The 20161-nt window shown below is 40.1% G+C and overlaps 1 protein-coding gene across 1 annotated transcript in view; it reads left to right on the forward strand.

Annotated features, from left to right (window-relative positions):
- Nucleotides 1-20161, forward strand: part of DNAH14 (dynein axonemal heavy chain 14) — a 746387-nt gene that overhangs the window by 618590 nt on the left and 107636 nt on the right. The window contains 4 exon segments of the mRNA XM_053712788.1: nucleotides 756-966; nucleotides 10593-10695; nucleotides 16814-17041; nucleotides 17787-17984. Coding sequence (XP_053568763.1) covers nucleotides 756-966; nucleotides 10593-10695; nucleotides 16814-17041; nucleotides 17787-17984 — 740 coding nt within the window.

Genomic DNA, 20161 nt, shown 5'->3' on the forward strand with positions numbered 1-20161 from the left:
TACATTCAAAGAAAAGATTAGTCCACAAGTAACATGTAGATGTATTTTTTAAAGTTTCATTAGTTGTTTAAAAAGTGTCAAAATAAGTGTAAAGTTTTAGTGTCTATAAAACACTGGGAGCTGCCATGTTGTAACTTGTGTTACCTTCTCTGCTGTGGCCAATTAGAGACAGTTATAAATAGGTCATTAGAGTATGCAGCCAATGGTTGTGCTGGATTTAACAGTGTTCTACACTTCCATTTCTAACAGGAACTGAAAAGCTCACAATTTCAGAATGGAATTACAGGCAAAGAGGACAAAATAAATAATGAACGTATATTGCAGAGCTGTTTTATATATACAATTTATCATTTTATATTACCATCTCAAAGTGTTTAATGTCCCTTTAACATATATTTAAACCTATATATCTCAGCAACCGACAAACAAAAAAAACGACTTACTAGATAGTAAATTCGATCTGCATGCCAAATTACATAACAATTAGTTCAATGGTTTTTGCTTTAGGCTTGGCTAATATTTTCAATGTTAAAAGTAGATTTTTCATCATTATATAACTAAAAAGATAATATGGTAATTTACATCATTTTGAAACGGAGGGAGTAAAAAAAACAAGTTTTAAAGATTTTTTTTTGCCCAATTCAAAGTTACCAGCACCTCACAAGTAAACTACATATTTATATATTATTATATATTGTGTATATATAGCATATATAATATGTGTGTATGTAAATAAAGTCATGTTTTACATAAAGGAACAGACCCGGTTGGTCAGCTTGAGCGGCTTGCTATGGAGACACGAGGGAATACTGCACATCTAGACATGGTTTCTCTTGGGCGTGGTCAGGGGGCCAAAGCTGAGGAGCTCATCAGTAAAGCACAAAGACAAAAAGGAAGATGGGTTTTCCTTCAGAATTGCCACCTTGCAGCTTCCTTTATGCCAAAGCTTAATGATATTGTTAATGCGTAAGTATTCACTGTATTTATTGGATATGTAAGCTATTCAGTCTACCCTTTTCCAATTAAAAAGGACATCAACCTTTTCTATGCGCATGACAAGAACAAGTCGCCAAGCAAACCTCTGCCTGTGACAGCATGACAACCCATTCTCGATATCTAGGGGGATTGCCAGTCCTATGCTGTTCTTGGCGATCCCTCTCATTACTGGCCACAATTGTTGGTGGTGTAGTGAATTGCACTCCTAAAGGTGCATTGGAGTGCTGGGGATGTCACCGCAAATGTGTGTGCTGACATCACAGAGGGGGCAGGACCAGGAAGTGAAATGCAGTAAAGGAAGTTGGATGGGGGGCAGGTTGTATAAACCACATGGGGTTTTGCTGGGCAATGGGACTTTATAGACTCTATAAAATATCTGCTATGTCTAGAGACCCCTAATAAAGTTTATTTTATAGTAGACAAGTAATTCTTCTAAATAAAATATGAATTTTATCTGTATAGTCAGATGATCACTGTGGTAATAGTGATCACCTTGCAAGAAAAAAGTGCTTTTATTTCTGTACTGGTACAGTCTAGGGGTCATTCTAGTTTTAGCTTTCCCAATAATATGTACCATGTATATTTAATGTCCATTCAATGCATTCATTTCCATAAATTAAAAGATCAACCATTGTATAGTCCACTTTATCAGTGTGTCTTTAGTCATAATGGACTGAAACTCATATGTGGGAACATCATGTCTTAAAAACACTTGTTTTATCCTAAAGGGACAGTCTAGTCAAAATTAAACTTTCATTATTCAGATAGGGCATGCAGTTTTAAACAACTTTCCAATTTACGTTTTTCATCAAATGTGCTTTGTTTTCTTGGTATTCTTTGTTGAAAGCTAAACCTGGGTTTACTCATATGCTAATTTCTAAGCCCTTGAAGACCGCCTCTTATCTCAGTGCTTTTTGACAGTTTTTCACAGTTAGACACTGCTAGTTCATGTGTGCCATATATATATATATAAAATTATTTTTATTTATATATATATATATATATATATATATATAATATTGTGCTCACTGCCGTGGAGTTATTTATGAGTCAGCACTGATTGGCTAAAATGCAAGTCTGTCAAAAGGGGGCAGTCTGCAGAGGCTTAGATACAAGGTAATCACAGATGTAAAAGGTATAGTAATATAAAAGTGTTGGTTATGCAAAACTGGGGAATGGGTAATAAAGGGCTTATCTATCTTTTTAAACAATATAAATTCTGGAGTAGACTGTCCCTTCAAGTCACCGTTTTTAACCACCAGTTTGCTTTGTTATTGACTATTGGTTCACAAAAACAGCAGGAAAACTTGAAGTGTCCCCAAAATATAGTTAACAAATACAATAATAGTGTTTAACAAAGTTTTCCTGTGTATTATGAAGAAGGAAATAATGTATCAATACCTTTATTTTACAGGTAATTGATTTTTCTTTCCTAAGATATGGAGAATCCACGACATCAATTACTAGTGGGAATATCACTCCTGGCCAGCAGGAGGAGGCAAAGAGCACCACAACAAAGCTGTCAAGTGTCACTCCCCTAACAACAATCCCCAGTCATTCTCTTTGCCTCTGTTAATGGAGGAGGTGAAGTTTTGGTGTCTGAATAAAAATTTGATTGCTTTTGAGCAAGATTTTTGGGTCTAGCTCTAGTCCATGTCAATCTCTGCAGTAGAGTAGTGGTGGCTTTAAAGCAGCTAGGAAGTTGTGAGGTGGGCCTTGCTCTGTTTCCTAACATATTGCTGCCCTAGTATAGAAAGCAAGAGTAGGTTTACTCTGTTCTTTCTTTTTCTACAGGTCTCTGTAAGGAGTATGTGTCCTTTCACGCCTTGTAAGCTGTCCTCCTGCCAGATGGCTAGATTGCAGGTAAGTGCTTTTGTCTTTCAGGTTTGGAGACTTGCACTAAGAAGAGTTTTCCTGCAGCTTTTATTGGGACACTTTAATCCTTTGGGAAGGATTTTTATTTTGCAGTGGCAGGCACTTATTATATGTGTTAATTTCATTATATGTAGGAATCATCCCCAGAGGCTGTTATTTATTTAAGTTTATTGTTATCACTTTCAGTTCCTCCTTGTTCAGTAATTTTTTTTCTCTGAAGTTATGCTAATCCCACTGTAGTACAGTGGTACGTAACCAGTTTGGGGAGTGGGAGACCCGTGTGCTCACTGGGAAAGACATAGCTAAATGTGTTTTTCCTGTTTGTGGTAATGTTTTTTTTGCAAGAGAAGTAACATTGCTTAAATAATTAGTTAGCAGCGTTTGGGCTCCCTCTGTTTTTTTGCTAAAGGTATTCGGCAGTGTGATGAAGCGCGTTGTTAGTTTTCTTCATAAATGGAAAGAGTCCACAGCTGCATTCATTACTTTTGGGAATTCAGAACCTGGCCACCAGGAGGAGGCAAAGACACCCCAGCCAAAGGCGTAAATACTCCTCCCACTTCCCTCATCCCCCAGTCATTCTTTGCCTTTCATCCCAGGAGGTTGGCAGAGAAGTGTCAGAAGTCGGCATGGGACTGGAGTTTTAAGTAGTCCTTTCAGCCTCTCAGTGAGAGCATGGGTGAAAGTTAGAGTCCGGAGATGCAGGGAGAGTCTTTCTGCAAAACAGCTCCACAAGCAATCAGCGTTGACGAGTTTCGCTGCCTGCTTTTTTCTCTCAAGTCCATGGCAGAAGTGACGCTACTATCTGTCACACTTGAAGGGCCATGTTCCTGTTCCACGGCTTAGATTCCGGTAAGATCGTTTTATTTTACTTTCATCATGGATGTATTGTAATTTCAACTGTTTATCCGAGAGGGGCTACAACATTTTCGAGGATAACTTTAACATAGGGTCTCAGTGAGGCACCTTTTTGCATCTAGGAATCAAGGGTTAATATCTCCTGAGGGGGTTTATAATCATGTTTGTTATGTGATTCTGTCTGCTACTGTGTAGTGTTGCTTCGGCTCATGGCTATTTTGGAACATAACGGCCTATGTCTAGTGACGCAACCTTTTCAGTCGGGCGTGCTTTTGCATGGACTGCACGGTTTACCTTGTGACTCCATTTCCGCTTTCCTGACCGCATGGCAATTTAGAAATCCTGGTTCGCTGGTGTCTGGTTCTCTGGAGGTGGCAGTGTCCCAGTTATGGAGGATTGTTGGAGACAGATGTCTCTGATTCATACTCTACTTCTTGCGAAGAATATAAATTGGCCCGGGTGATACATGCCCATCAGTTATGTTCCAAATGCCGTTTTACAGTGCTCTGTTCCTCGGGATCGGGGAATCGGGTGCCCACTGAGCCATCCGCCTCTGGGGATTCTATTTCTCACGAGATGAGTTCCCTACCACCAACTCTTACTACGCATGCAGGTAACCCAGACGCTACTTATCCTTTCTGGGGAGTGTGGCCTGTTCCCACCAGAGGTTACGACACGGTTCCGCATGGCCATATCTTTGGCGCTGGCGCATCTGCACCTCCCGGGAGTGTGCTTACGATATTGTCCGTGTTTCGTTAACAGGGGCTCGTCAGGCATGGGATCGCCTGGTCCAGTTCAGCCTTCCGGGGGAGCGACTGCCCCTGAGGCCTCAGGGGGTCAACCTTCGGGGCCGGTGTTTCCTTTTGTCCCGGCGGAGGTATGTTGCGCCTTTCGTTATAGACTGGTGCGCCTTTGTGTTCTACTATGGCATATTTTTGGTGTTACTGGAGGATCCCACTCTTAATGGGTCTGGGGATTCTCAGTCTTACTCTTCGACTGGCTTGCATACATAGACAAAAGGGGATGAAGTAATCTTCTTATAGTCTTTGTTATTTGTGTATCCTTTTCCATTTCTGAGCTTGGAAGTCTCGGACCCCTGTTGGGCTGCTCCTGCGGGGCTGTCCGTTCTTCCTGGGCGATAACCTACGGATTGCCTTATCTTTTATTTTCATCCAGTGAGGATGATTTTTATTTGGTCTAAAGCTCAAGTTGTGATGTGATGTTTCCTTCGGGAACTTTCTTCTCTGGAATCGATACTTGCGATTTTGTGGTCTCACTGTTTACAAATGTCTGTCTGACTGTTCTTTATCCCTCCATCATCGGGGGAGACTCTATGTGGCCTTGACAGTGCTGGGGCCCTTGGTTTCAGGCTGGTCCTGACTGGGTACAAATCCTGTCTTTGAGGCCTAGTTCAGACACGTGGCACCTTTTTATGTCCGGTTGGTTCGGTGAGGGCGCCTAGTGATCACAATATGATTTGTGTTATTTTCTTGTTTTATTTTAGAAGCTTCAACTAGCATCCTGAGAGGACTTGAGGGTCCGTGATTGCTTAGGGGCATGGGGGATTGGTTCAGTCCTCATTCGCCTTTCAATCTAGTTGGCTGGGACTCCGCTGAGATCTGCGGCGACATGCTCAGTGTGTTCCTTTCCGTTGTGGGTTGGAGGCTTGGAGGATTTAGGTCCCTCATTCCGCCGTTCTTACGGTTTTGCCTTTCATGGTCTCTTTGGAAGTGTCCTTTTAGGACTTGTTCCTTTTAGAGGTTCTCTTCCTTTGGGTCGAGACTTTCTGGACTTTGTCCGGTTTTTCTGGCGGCTTTGGTCGCTTAATTAGAAAGTGAAGACCGTGAGGCTCTGTCTTTCTTCGGGAGTTAGTCGTCTCCATATCTGGGGCGATAGGAGATGTTGTCTTTTTTTCTAAGATTTTTGCCTAGGGGATGTTTTTCTTCCTGGGTTCGGGATGCTTTGCATTCTTCTCCCTTGGGTGTGGTCCTCTGGAACGTTAATCTGAAAGGATTATGGAGACTAGCCTTTCTTTCTACTCTCTTTCGGGTGACTCTGTTCTCGTTCTCATTTCCCTTAGTGTTGCCCTTGGGGCCTTTGGGTTCTAGAGAAATTCTGTGACTTTGTCTTGTACCTTGCTGGGGGGGGGGGGTGGCGTTGACCTCCGGCTAAGGGTGTTCTCTTCCCTTTGGGCTGGGAATTACGAGTGAGTCCTGTACCCGTTCTCCAGGATTCCCAGTTCTCATCCCCTGTGAGGTCTGATTGCTTCAGACGGGGTATCTTGTGTGCCCTGAGGGTGTTGTTCATTCTAGGACGATTCTGGGTCCAGGGTTCTTGTCTTGGATGTCTGGAGACTTATGATCCTGTGGACTGGTTCGGGTCGACCCAGTTTTTTTTCAGGGACCCTATGTTGCGACATAGGGGCTAGCTCATTGGGCTTGCAAGCAGGAAGGCCAGAGTTCATATACACCTTTGGGTACTGCTTATAAACTTTAAGGCCTGACTTGTCCTTTGGACGGAGTGTGCTCCTCTATGGGGAGTTTTTTCTCTGTTGGGTCAGTCTGGATGATTGGGGGACCTTTGTCTTCAATTGCTTTTTAGAGTGTGGTTGCACTGTGTTAAGGTAAGATCCTCTCTGTTTCAGATTTCCGACCATATCCCATGGTTTCTGTTTCTGTGGTCTGGGCGTTGCCTCCCCTTGTTTCTATGAGACAGGTTGGGTGTCTGTTAGCCTGACTCGGTTTCTCAGGTTTTTGCTCTGTGTTTGTGCCCTTTTTAGGGGGGTTTTCTGGAGTTCCTTATGCTAGCTGGAAGCTAGCTCATCATACTAATGCACTGTGGCTACTCTGCACTGTAGCAAACCGAGGGTTGCAAGTTCGAACCCCGGCAAGGTCTACTCAGCCTTTCTTCCTTTCGAGGTTGATAAAATGAGCAGCGCCTTGAGTCCCTTAAGTGGGATTAGCTGCGCTTTACAAGTAAAATCTGTTTTTCTCCGTGCTTTTTTTCTTTGCGGAAGAATACGGTAGTTTGTTCCCTTTCTTTAGTAAGGGGTGTGTTGTTTGGAGACCGACTGCTGGGGGACAGTGTCTCTTGGAGGCTGTTGACTCAGTCGAGTCTAGTTCCTGCGGTCTCTAGCAAGGCTGGGCACTATCTGCGGGTCAGTGTCCTGGGGCCTTTTCCTTTTTTTCAACGTTTTTCTCGGCTTCGGACAACACAGGATTTTGTTGGGTAGGGGTTTTCAGGCCTGGTGCCCTCAGAATGGGCCGCCTCTTGTACTCTCCCGTTTTTGCATTCTGTGTCCTCTATAGCTTGGGTATTGTTTTCCCAAAAGTAATGAATGCAGCTGTGGACTCTTTCCAATTATGAAGAAAATCTTAAATTATGCTTACCTGATCATTTTCTTTTTTTCAGATGGAAAGAGTCCACAGCTCCCCACCCGTATCTTTTCTGTTGGCGTCTGTTATTTTTGTTCTTCTGGCACCTTTTCACCCTGATATTTCTTCTAATGTTCCTTGTTTCTCGGCAGAATGACTGGGGGATGTGGGAAGTGGGAGGAGTATTTAAGCATTTGGCTGGGGTGTCTTTGCCTCCTCCTGGTAGCCAGGTTCTGAATTCCCAAAAATAATGAATGCGGCTGTGGACTCTTTCCATCTGAAGAAAAGAAAATTATCAGGTAAGCATAATTTAAGTTTTTCTGCGCACTTCATTCTTTGTCGATCTGTGACCTCACCTCCTTCTCTGCCATTTTCAGCCGTCTCTGGGTCCTATCACGTGACCCCGCATTCTTCTTTGGCTGAGAACGGAGTGGCGCCATTTCCAGCTGGCTCTCTGGGTATTGTAAAGACTTATGCTTTGTAACGATCGTTTCTCTTCTGAGTTGTAGCTATTTTTTTATTTCTCCTTAAAGGAAAACATTGCTTGCAGTCAGTTTTTCTGCATTGTTATTTCAGCTAGTTTTTTAGCTAAACAATCTTTTACTACCCCTAAAGTGAAAGTGCATAATTATTTCTGGTCACAAGATAAGTGATGGGGCTATTTATCATGGTGGAACAGGGGTCTGTTACTGTGAATAAAGGCTAAGAGGCCCATTTATCAAGCTCCGAATGGAGCTTGAGGGCCCGTGTTTCTGGCGAGTCTTCAGACTCGCCAGAAACAGCAGTTATGAAGCAGCGGTCTAAAGATCGCTGCTCCATAACCCTGTCCGCCTGCTCTGAGCAGGCAGACAGTAATCACCACAATTCAACCCAATCGAGTACGATCAGGTGATTGACATCTCCCTGCTGACGGCCTGGAGTCTGCAGGGGGCGGCGTTGCACCAGCAGCTCTTGTGAGCTGCTGGTGCAATGCTGAATACAGAGAGCGTATTGCTCTTTGCATTCAGCGAAGGTCTTGCGGACCTGATCCACACTGTCGGATCAGGTCCGCAAGACCTTTGATAAATAGGCATCTAATTGTGTCTTGATGCCAACATTGTTTTTTCTACTTCATGTTTAGAAAAAGTTAAACAAAAAACAAACAAACATCCCAATCTTCAATGCCTTCCCTCATAAGTGCTGATGAGAAGGATGCCTTGGTAGCCTCTGAGGGTGAAATTTCAGATTCGGACAGTATAATTCCTCTATCTGATACTGAAGAGGTAAACGTCAGATTTGAGCATGAACACCTTTGTGCATTGCTAAAGGAGGTATTAGCTACTTTGTACGACTCCGATACTCTTGTCGTTGTCAACCCTATAAAATCTTGTAAACTTAATAATTACTATGATTGTCCTTCCTGTGGAAGTGTTTCCTGTTCCAGTCTGTGTGTCGGAGACTTTTTCCAGGAATGGGAGAATTCAGGATATGTTTTCTCTGTCTCCTGTCTTTAAAAAAAAATATATATATATATTTTTTGTTGCTGTCTCCATTTAAATTCATGGCACACGGTTAGGGGCTATTTCTACTCTGGCTAAGAGGATTATGATCCGTATAGAGGTTAGCTGCTTCTTTATGGATTCCTTGGAAATAAGCTAGAGGTTTATTGAAGGAGAAGTATATTTCTTCTATGGCAACCTGCTGTTTGTATTGCCACAGTAGCGAGTGCGGCATATTATTGGTGCGATGCCTTGTCTGAATCAATTTTAGTAGAAATCTGGAGGAGATTTAAGATAGGATTAAGGCTCTTAAACTAGCCTATTCCTTTATTGCTAATATACAAGTATTAGACTGGAAGCCAAGATGTCTGGCTTCACTGTCCTAGCCCGTTGGGCATTATAACGAATAGCTCCTGCATGGCCTCGCAGGATCTTGTATGCAGACCTAGTAAAGATGTCATCTCTTCCACCTTGGAGGTTGCCTCTGAAGCTGACTGTTTGGAGATTGAATGCTTAGTTCTGTCTAAGCGTGGTTTTTCTGAGTCAGTCATTGAGACCGTGATCCAGGCTCGCAAGTCTGTTACTAGAAAGATTTTCTATAAGGTATGGCGTAAATACCTTTATTGGTGTGAATACAAGGGCTACTCTTGGAGTAGGGTCAGGATTCCTAGGATTTTGTCATTTCTCCAGGAAGGTCTGGAGAAGGGATTGTCAGTCAGTTCTCTGAATGGTCAGATTTCTGCATTATCTTTTTTGTTACACAAGCGTCTGGCGGATGTGCCAGATGTTCAATCTTTTTGTCAGGTCCTGGTCAGAATAAGGCCTGTGTTTAAGTCTGTTGCTCCTCTTTGGAGCCTTACCCTTGTTCTTAAAGTTTTGCAGCAGGCTCCGTTTGAGCCATTGCATTCCATAGATATTAAGTTGTTATCTTGGAAGGTTTTTCTTGTTTCTTATTGCCATCTCTTCTGCTCGGAGAGTCTCTGAACTCTCGGCTGGGCAGTGTGATTCGCCATACCTTATCTTTCATGCTAATAAGGCGGTTCTTCGTTCTAGGTTGGGTTTTCATCCTAAAGGGGTTTCAGATAGAAATATTTATCAGGAAATTGTTGTTCTTTTTCTATGTCCTAATCCTCCTTCTCAGAAGGATCGTTTGTTGCACAACTTGGATGTTGTGCATGCTCTAAAATTCTTCCTACAGGCAACTAAGAATTTTCACCAGTCTTCTGCCCTGTTTGTTTTTCTGGAAAGCGTAAAGATCAGAAAGCTACTGCTTTTTCTGTTTCTTTCTGGTTGAGAAGTATAATTCGTTTTGCATATGAGACTGCTGGTCAGCAGCTTCCTGAGAGAATTACTGCTTATTCCATGAGGGCTGTCTCCTCTTTTTGGGTTTTCAAAATGAAGCTTCTGTGGAACAGATTTGCAAAGCTGTAACTTGGTCTTCTCTGCATACTTTTTCAAAATTTTCCAAATTTGATACTTTTGCCTCAGCTGAGACCTCTTTTTGGAGAAAGGTTCTTCAAGCAGTGGGGCCTTCTGTTTGGGTCTGCCTGTCTTGTTTTCCCTCCCTAGTCATCTGTGTCCTCTAGCTTGGGTATTGGTTCCCACTAGTAATTTATGAAGTCTTGGACTCTCCATATCTTAGGAAAGATAACAAAATGTTTGCTTACCTGATAAATGTATTTCTTTCCAGATATGGAGAGTCCACGACCCCACCCTTTATTTAAGACATATATTTTTGACTAAACCTCAGGCACCTCTACACTTTTGTGTTATTATTTTTTCCATTTTCCTTTCGGTCCAATGACTGGGGATTGTGGGTAGGGGAGTGACACTTAACGGCTTTGCTGTGGTGCTCTTTGCCTCCTCCTGCTGGCCAGGAGTGATATTTCCATTAATAATTGATGACGTTGTGGACTCTCCATATGCGGAAAGAAAGAAATTTATCAGGTAAGCATGAATTTTGTTTTTTATGACATTTAAAAATTAAATACCATATTTTTTTTTATTCTTACAGATTTTCACACCAGAGCAGTTTTACTGACCCTGACTTTCGGCTATGGTTAAGTTCAAAGCCCGATCCCTCTTTCCCTGTATCTGTTTTACAGAAAGGTTATAAGGTAAGAATTAATCAGATTGTTGGAATTTGTACTATTTATCTTAAAGGGAAATGAAACCCATTTTTTTTTCTTTCACGATTCAGATAGAGCATGCAATTTTTAACAACATTCCAATTTGCTTCTATCATCTAATTTATTCCCTTCTCTTGGTATCCTTTGTTAAAAAAAAGAACACTTACGTAGGCTCATGTGCTGCTGATTGGTGGTTGCACATATATGCCTCATGTTATTGGCTCACCTATGTGAATTGCTGTTTCTTCAACAAAGGATTCCAAGAGAATAAAGCAAATTAGATAATAGAACATTGGAAAGTTGTTTAAAAATGTATGCTCTATCTGAATCATGAAAGAAACATTTTTGGTTTTATCTCCCTTTAATTTATATTAAAAAAATGTTTTATTAAAAAGTATACAAAATTCTCAATTTCAGTCAAGGTAGAAAATATAAAATTTGTTTTTATTAAAAAAATAAAAAAAAAAAAAAAACTTTCAAATTTACTTATTTCTCTTGGTATACTTTGTTGAAGTTGATTTCCTTTCTTTGATAGAATACTTAGGCCTAGATTTAGAGTTGGGCGGTAGCCGTCAAAACCAGCGTTAGAGGCTCCTAACGCTGGTTTTTACCGCCCTCTGGTATTTGGAGTCAGTCAGGAAAGGGTCTAACGCTCACTTTCCAGCCGCGACTTTTCCATACCGCAGATCCCCTTACGTCATTTGCGTATCCTATCTTTTCAATGGGATCTTTCTAACACCGGTATTTAGAGTCGTGGCTGAAGTGAGCGTTAGAAATCTGACGACAAAACTCCAGCCGCAGAAAAAAGTCAGTAGTTAAAGGGACACTGTACCCAAATTTTTTTCTTTTGTAATTCAGAAAGAGCATGCAATTTTAAGCAACTTTCTAATTTACTCCTATTATCAATTTTTCTTCGTTTTCTTGCTATCATTATTTGAAAAAGAAGGCATCTAAGCTTTTTTTTGGTTTCAGTACTCTGGACAGCACTTTTTTATTGGTGGATGAATTTATAAACCAATCAGCAAGGACAACCAAGGTTGTTCACCAAAAATGGGCCGGCATCTAAACTTACATTCTTGCATTTCAAATAAAGATACCAAGAGAATGAAGAAAATTTGATAATAGGAGTAAACTAGAAAGTTGCTTAAAATTTCACGCTCAATCTGAATCACGAAAGAAAATTTTTGGGTACAGTGTCCCTTTAAGAGCTTTCTGGGCTAACACCGGTTTATAAAGCTCTTAACTACTGTGCTCTAAAGTACACTAACACCCATAAACTACCTATGTACCCCTAAACTGAGGTCCCCCCACATCGGCGCCACTCTATTAAATTTTTTTAACCCCTAATCTGCCGACCGCCACCTACGTTATACTTATGTACCCCTAATCTGCTGCCCCTAACACCGCCAACCCCTATATTATATTTATTAACCCCTAACCTGCCCCCCACAACGTCGCCGCCAGCTACCTACAATAATTAACCCCTAATCTGCCGACCGCAAAGTGCCGCCACCTACATTATCCTTATGTACCCCTAATCTGCTGCCCCTAACACCGCCGACCCCTATATTATATTTATTAACCCCTAACCTGCCCCCCACAACGTCGCCGCCAGCTACCTACAACAATTAACCCCTAATCTGCCGACCGCAAAGCGCCGCCACCTACGTTATCCTTATGTACCCCTAATCTGCTGCCCCTAACACCGCCGACCCCTATATTATATTTATTAACCCCTAATCTGCCCCCCTCAACGTCGCCTCCACCTGCCTACACTTATTAACCCCTAATCTGCCGAGCGGACCGCACCGCTACTATAATAAAGTTATTAACCCCTAATCTGCCTCACTCCCGCCTCAATAACCCTATAATAAATAGTATTAACCCCTAATCTGCCCTCCCTAACATCGCCGACACCTAACTTCAATTATTAACCCCTAATCTGCCGACCGAATCTTGCCGCTACTGTAATAAATGGATTAACCCCTAAAGCTAAGTCTAACCCTAACACTAACACCCCCCTAAATTAAATATAATTTAAATCTAACGAAATAAATTAACTCTTATTAAATAAATTATTCCTATTTAAAGCTAAATACTCACCTGTAAAATAAACCCTAATATAGCTACAATATAAATTATAATTATATTATAGCTATTTTAGGATTTATATTTATTTTACAGGTAACTTTGTATTTATTTTAACCAGGTACAATAACTATTAAATAGTTAAGAACTATTCAATAGCTAAAATAGTTAAAATAATTACAAAATTACCTGTAAAATAAATCCTAACCTAAGTTACAATTAAACCTAACACTACACTATCAATAAATTAATTAAATAAAATACCTACAATTATCTACAATTAAACCTAACACTACACTATCAATAAATTAATTACATAAAATACCTACAAATAACTACAATTAAATAAACTAACTAAAGTACAAAAAATAAAAAAGAACTAAGTTACAAAAAATAAAAAAATATTTACAAACATTAGAAAAATATTACAACAATTTTAAACTAATTACACCTACTCTAAGCCCCCTAATAAAATAACAAAGACCCCCAAAATAAAAAAGTGCCCTACCCTATTCTAAATTAAAAAAGTTCAAAGCTCTTTTACCTTACCAGCCCTGAACAGGGCCCTTTGCGGGGCAAGCCCCAAAGAATTCAGCTCTTTTGCCTGTAAAAAAAACACATACAATACCCCCCCCCCCCAACATTACAACCCACCACCCACATACCCCTAATCTAACCCAAACCCCCCTTAAATAAACCTAAGCCCCTGAAGATCATCCTACCTTATCTTCACCATGCCAGGTTCACTGATCCGTCCTCGGAAGTCTTGATCCAAGCCTCGGAAGTGTTGATCCAAGCCCAAGCGGGGGGCTGAAGAGTGACGTCCATCCTTGGGCTGAAGTCTGGATCCAAGCGGCAGCTGAAGAAATCCATCATCGGGCTGAAGTCGGAAGTCCATCATCGGGATGAAGTCTTCTATCAAGCAGCATCTTCAATCTTCTTTCTTCCGGAGCGGAGCCATCTTCTTCCCAGCCGACGCGGATCCATCCTCTTCTAACGACGCCTACTAGCCGAATGACGGTTCCTTTAAATGACGTCATCCAAGATGGCGTCCGTCGAATTCCGATTGGCTGATAGGATTCTATCAGCCAATCGGAATTAAGGTAGGAAAATTCTGATTGGCTGATGGAATCAGCCAATCAGATTGAGCTTGCATTCTATTGGCTGATCGGAACAGCCAATAGAATGCAAGCTCAATCTGATTGGCTGATTCCATCAGCCAATCAGAATTTTCCTACCTTAATTCCGATTGGCTGATAGAATCCTATCAGCCAATCGGAATTCGACGGACGCCATCTTGGATGACGTCATTTAAAGGAACCGTCATTCGGCTAGTAGGCGTCTTTAGAAGAGGATGGATCCGCGTCGGCTGGGAAGAAGATGGCTCCGCTCCGGAAGAAAGAAGATTGAAGATGCTGCTTGATAGAAGACTTCATCCCGATGATGGACTTCCGACTTCAGCCCGATGATGGATTTCTTCAGCCGCCGCTTGGATCCAGACTTCAGCCCGAGGATGGACGTCACTCTTCAGCCCCCCGCTTGGGCTTGGATCAACACTTCCGAGGCTTGGATCAAGACTTCCGAGGAACGATCGGTGAACCTGGCATGGTGAAGATAAGGTAGGAAGATCTTCAGGGGCTTAGTGTTAGGTTTATTTAAGGGGGGTTAGGGTTAGATTAGGGGTATGTGGGTGGTGGGTTGTAATGTTGGGGGGGGTATTGTATTTTTTTTTTCTTTACAGGCAAAAGAGTTGAATTCTTTGGGGCATGCCCCGCAAAGGGCCCTGTTCAGGGCTGGTAAGGTAAAAGAGCTTTGAACTTTTTTAATTTAGAATAGGGTAGGGCATTTTTTTATTTTGGGGGGCTTTGTTATTTTATTAGGGGGCTTAGAGTAGGTGTAATTAGTTTAAAATTGTTGTAATATTTTTCTAATGTTTGTAAATATTTTTTTATTTTTTGTAACTTAGTTCTTTTTTATTTTTTGTACTTTAGTTAGTTTATTTAATTGTATTTATTTTTAGATATTGTATTTAATTAATTTATTGATAGTGTAGTGTTAGGTTTAATTGTAGATAATTGTAGGTATTTTATTTAATTAATTTATTGATCGTGTAGTGTTAGGTTTAATTGTAACTTAGGTTAGGATTTATTTTACAGGTAATTTTGTAATTATTTTAACTATTTTAGCTATTAAATAGTTCTTAACTATTTAATAGCTATTGTACCTGGTTAAAATAAATACAAAGTTACCTGTAAAATAAATATAAATCCTAAAATAGCTATAATATAATTATAATTTATATTGTAGCTATATTAGGGTTTATTTTACAGGTAAGTATTTAGCTTTAAAGAGGAATAATTTATTTAATAAGAGTTAATTTATTTCGTTAGATTTAAATTATATTTAACTTAGGGGGGTGTTAGTGTTAGGGTTAGACTTAGCTTTAGGGGTTAATCCATTTATTACAGTAGCGGCGAGATTCGGTCGGCAGATTAGGGGTTAATGTTTGAAGTTAGGTGTCGGCGATGCTAGGGAGGGCAGATTAGGGGTTAATACTATTTATTATAGGGTTATTGAGGCGGGTGTGAGGCGGATTAGGGGTTAATAACTTTATTATAGTAGCGGTGTGGTCCGCTCGGCAGATTAGGGGTCAATAAGTGTAGGCAGGTGGAGGCGACGTTGAGGGGGGCAGATTAGGAGTTAATAAATATAATATAGGGGTCGGCGGTGTTAGGCGCAGCAGATTAGGGGTACATAGCTATAATGTAGGTGGCAGCGGTGTACGGAGCGGCAGATTAGGGGTTAATAATAATATGCAGGGGTCAGCGATAGCGGGGGCGGCAGATTAGGGGTTAATAAGTGTAAGGTTAGGGGTGTTTAGACTCGGGGTTCATGTTAGGGTGTTAGGTGCAGACTTAGGAGGTGTTTCCGCATAGCAAACAATGGGGCTGCGTTAGGAGCTGAACACTGCTTTTTTGCAGGTGTTAGGTTTTTTTTCAGCTCAAACAGCCCCATTGTTTCCTATGGGGGAATCGTGCACGAGCACGTTTTTGAAGCTGGCCGCGTCCGTAAGCACCGCTGGTATCGAGAGTTGAAGTTGCGGTAAATATGCTATACGCTCCTTTTTTGGAGCCTAACGCAGCCATTCTGTGAACTCTAAATACCAGCGGTATTTAAAAGGTGCAGCCAGGAAAAAGCACGCGTAGCTAACGCACCCCTTTGGCTGCAAAACTCTAAATCTAGGCTTTAGGTAGGCTCAGGAGTGTGCATGTGTCTTGAGGTCTATATCTCGGCAGTGTTTGCAACAATATACAACAGTTCTACAAACATGTTTGCAAACACTGCTGCCATATAGCCCTTAAGACACATGAACACTCCTGAGCCTAGCTAGTAAAGTTACAAGTTAAAGAGTAGTCCTAGGTAAGCTCAGGAGCGTGGTGCACGTGTCTTTAGCCATCTGGTAGCAGTGTTTACAACAATGTTTTATAGCAATGTTATTCATACAAAAACAGCTGCCATAGAATACTACAGACACTTTATGGCAGCAAAGTTTGCAACTCTGTATAACATTACTATTGACATTGTTGCAAACATTGCTGCCAGATGGCTAAAGACAAAAACACGCCTCTGAGCTCACCTAGAATTACTCTTTAACAAAGGATACCAAAAGAGCTAAGCAAAATTGATAATAGACGTAAATTGGAAAGTTGTTTAAATAACCTGAATCGTGAACATTTAATTTTGACTTTACAGTCGCTTTAATGGGGGGGGGGGGGGGGTTTGGAAGTTCCATCAAAAGATTTCAAGAGAGGTAAATTTAATATTTAAATTAAAGTTATTTTTAATTTCCATGCCCCTTTGACTATAGTTTTAGCTGTTCCCTATATGACCATTATTAGTTATACTTTGTATTAACCAGACACTTGAATGTATAAGTTGCTTTAGAACTAGTAACCAATCAGATCATGTTTGCTGTAAAGCTGCCCTTAATCATAACTAAATCTTTGTTCTCTGTTAGATGGCAGTAGAACCTCCACAAGGACTTAAGGGAAAATTGCTACAAACATTTGATATCAGTGGTACTGGAGTCGTAACAGAAAGGGTTTTTGAGAAAGAAGAGAGTGGACAATCGTGGAAGAAGCTGCTGTTCAGTCTCTGTTTCTTCAATGCAGTAATAAATGAAAGGAGAAAATATGAAGCCCTGGGTTGGAATATCCCATATGAATTTACCACCTCTGATCTAGAGGTCAGTCAGTTCTAATGTTTGATACCAAATGCAGTTTTAGGAGAAGAAAATGGGGTCTATGCATACTCAAAAATATCAAAAGAAATGTGATGGTTGAAAGCTTGCAGGGCTTATTGTTACCGGCAAGTATATAACAGGGGTAGAAAAACCTTTTTGTGTGTCATTAGCAATAATCTATTTAAAAATAAATAAATGAAAGAATCATTAAAAAATCTATTTTACTTATGTGTGTAAAATATATATATATATATATATATATATATATATATATATATATATATATATATATATATGTGTGTGTGTGTGTGTACAGTATATGATTCATACAAAAAATAATTAAAGAATCGAGCACTACAATTGCAAATAAAGAAACCAAGCAGTATGATGGTAGCCAGAGGTGGAATGTCGGAAATATGTGCCAGCTTGCAGACTGGGGCCATATGTAGTTAGGCTACAATTCGTCTGGCCTGTGTGTCATTTAAACAGATTTTCTTTGACGCTTTTAATATCCATTGCATTTCAAATTGAGCACCCCTCAGTCAGTTTAAGCCATAGAAACTAAAGGTGATACCTCTGTATGAGCCGCTATACCATTGGGACAATCAACTTTTCTGATATCAACTAAATCAACAGATCAATACTGATGGCACAAGATAACTAATCAATTGAAATACTTTTGTTTTGGTGCAAGATATGGTTTACAGGTACCTTGGATATGTCACTAAATTAGTGTTGTTGTTTATAGGTTTCTATACAAATGCTTGGAATGTTCATGGATGGACAGAAGGAGGTCCCATGGCAAGCTATCCATTATCTAACTGGTGAGGTTGTATATGGAGGGCGTGTAACCGATTTCTGGGATCGCCGATGTCTACTAAGTATCTTGGACATCTTCTACAATCCAGCCGTTCTGCATGATACTTATTCTTTTTCTAATGATGATGTAAGGATTTTTCTCAATTGTTTTTTTAAGCAATCCTTATTCCATAAATGTAAGCCCTCCTTGTCTTATAAACATAAGCCCTCCTTATTCTATAAAGCTAAGCACTCCTTATTGTATAAAATACTACTTATTTTATAAACCCAAGTACTACTTATTGTATAAGCCTAAGTACTTCTTATGCTATAAATCTAAGTACTGCTTTTTCCATAACCTAAACACTCCTTATTCCATAACCTAACTACTCCTAGTTCCATAAATGTAAGTCCTTATTATCTTATAAACATAAGCCCTCCTTATTGTATAAACCCAAGTACTACTTAGTGTATAAACCCTAGTACTGCTTATTGTATAAACCCTAGTACTGCTTATTGTATAAATCCAAGTACTGCTTATTGTATAAACCCTAACATAAGCTCTACCTATTCTATAAAGCTAAGCACTCCTAATTCCATGAACCTAAATACTACTTATTCCATAACCTAAGCACTCCTAATTCCATTAACCTAAGTACTACTTATTCCATAAATGTAAGCCCTCCTTATCTTATAAACATAAGCCCTTTTTATTGTATAAACCTAAGCACTCCTTATTGTATAAACCCAAGTACTACTTATTTTATAAACCCAAGTACTACTTATTGTATAAACCTAAGTACTTCTTATGCTATAAATCTAAGTACTGCTTTTTCCATAATCTAAACACTCCTTATTCCATAACCTAACTACTCCTAATTCCATAAATGTAAGGCCTTATTATCTTATAAACATAAGCCCTCCTTATTGTATAAACCTTAGTACTGCTTATTGTATAAACCCTAGTACTGCTTATTGCATAAACCCAAGTACTGCTTATTGTATAAACCCTAGTACTGCTTATTGTATAAACCCAAGTACTGCTTATTGTATAAACCCTAGTACTGCTTATTGTATAAACCCAAGTACTGCTTATTGTATAAACCCTAGTACTGCTTATTGTATAAACCCTAGTACTGCTTATTGTATAAACCCAAGTACTGCTTATTGTATAAACATAAGCGCTACCTATTCTATAAAGCTAAGCACTCCTAATTCCATGAACCTAAATACTACTTATTCCATAACCTAAGTACTCCTAATTCCATTAACCTAAGTACTACTTACTCCATAAATGTAAGCCCTCATTATCTTATAAACATAAGCCCTCCTTATTCTATCAATTTAAGCTCTCCTTATTGCATAAACATGAGTACCTCTTATTCCATAAATGTAAGCACTCCTTATCTTATAAACATAAGCCCTTTTTATTGTATAAACCTAAGCACTACTTATTGTATAAATCCACGCACTACCTATTCTATAAACCTAAGTACTCCTTATTGTATAAACCTAATTACTACCTAGTCCATAAACGGGTGGTGGTTTTGTTAAGCAAAACCTGCTTTTTCAAATGCAAACACAAACCCAAAGGAACAATTTCTAGTACATTCAATACTCTGTAGTTGGTATGTTGCTTGGAAATGCCTCTAGAGAGGCCAAAAAAGCAAATTTCCTTCTTAATACAAGGAGAGTCCACGGCATCATTCCTTACTGTTGGGAAATACTGAACCTGGCCACCAGGAGGAGGCAAAAACACCCCAGACAAAGGCTTAAATACCTCTCCTACTTCCCCTATCCCCCAGTCATTCTTTGCCTTTCGTCGGCTGAGAAGTGTCAGAAGATTTCAGAGTTGTTCCTCAGGAGGGATATATGCCTTTCGCTTTGGAACTGGAGTTTTAAGTAGTCTTGTCAGACTCTCAGTGAGAGCATTAACGAAAGTTAGAGTCTGGAGATGCAGGGAGATTCTTTCTGCGAAACCATCCAGACTGCCTGCTAACAGCTCCTTAAGCAACCAGTGTTGACAAGTTTCACTTTCTGCTTTTTCTTCACTCAAGTCCATGTCAGGAGCGATGCTACAAGACTCACACTGGAGAGGCTGTGTTTCTGTTCCACAGCACGGATTCTGGTAAGATTGTTTCAATTTTTACTTATGTGAAATTGCTGAAGACAGGGTCACAGTGTGACTCCTTTTATCTTTATAGAATCACGGATTAATATCTCCTGAGGGAGGTTTTTGAACAGTGGGGATTAATAAAATGTGTTCTTTGATTTATGCTGCTTTATGTGAGATTTATTTTTGGGCTCATAGGATGCTGTTATGCA

The sequence above is a fragment of the Bombina bombina genome, chromosome 4, assembly GCF_027579735.1.
Source record: "Bombina bombina isolate aBomBom1 chromosome 4, aBomBom1.pri, whole genome shotgun sequence".
NCBI classification, from domain to species: Eukaryota; Metazoa; Chordata; class Amphibia; order Anura; family Bombinatoridae; genus Bombina; species Bombina bombina.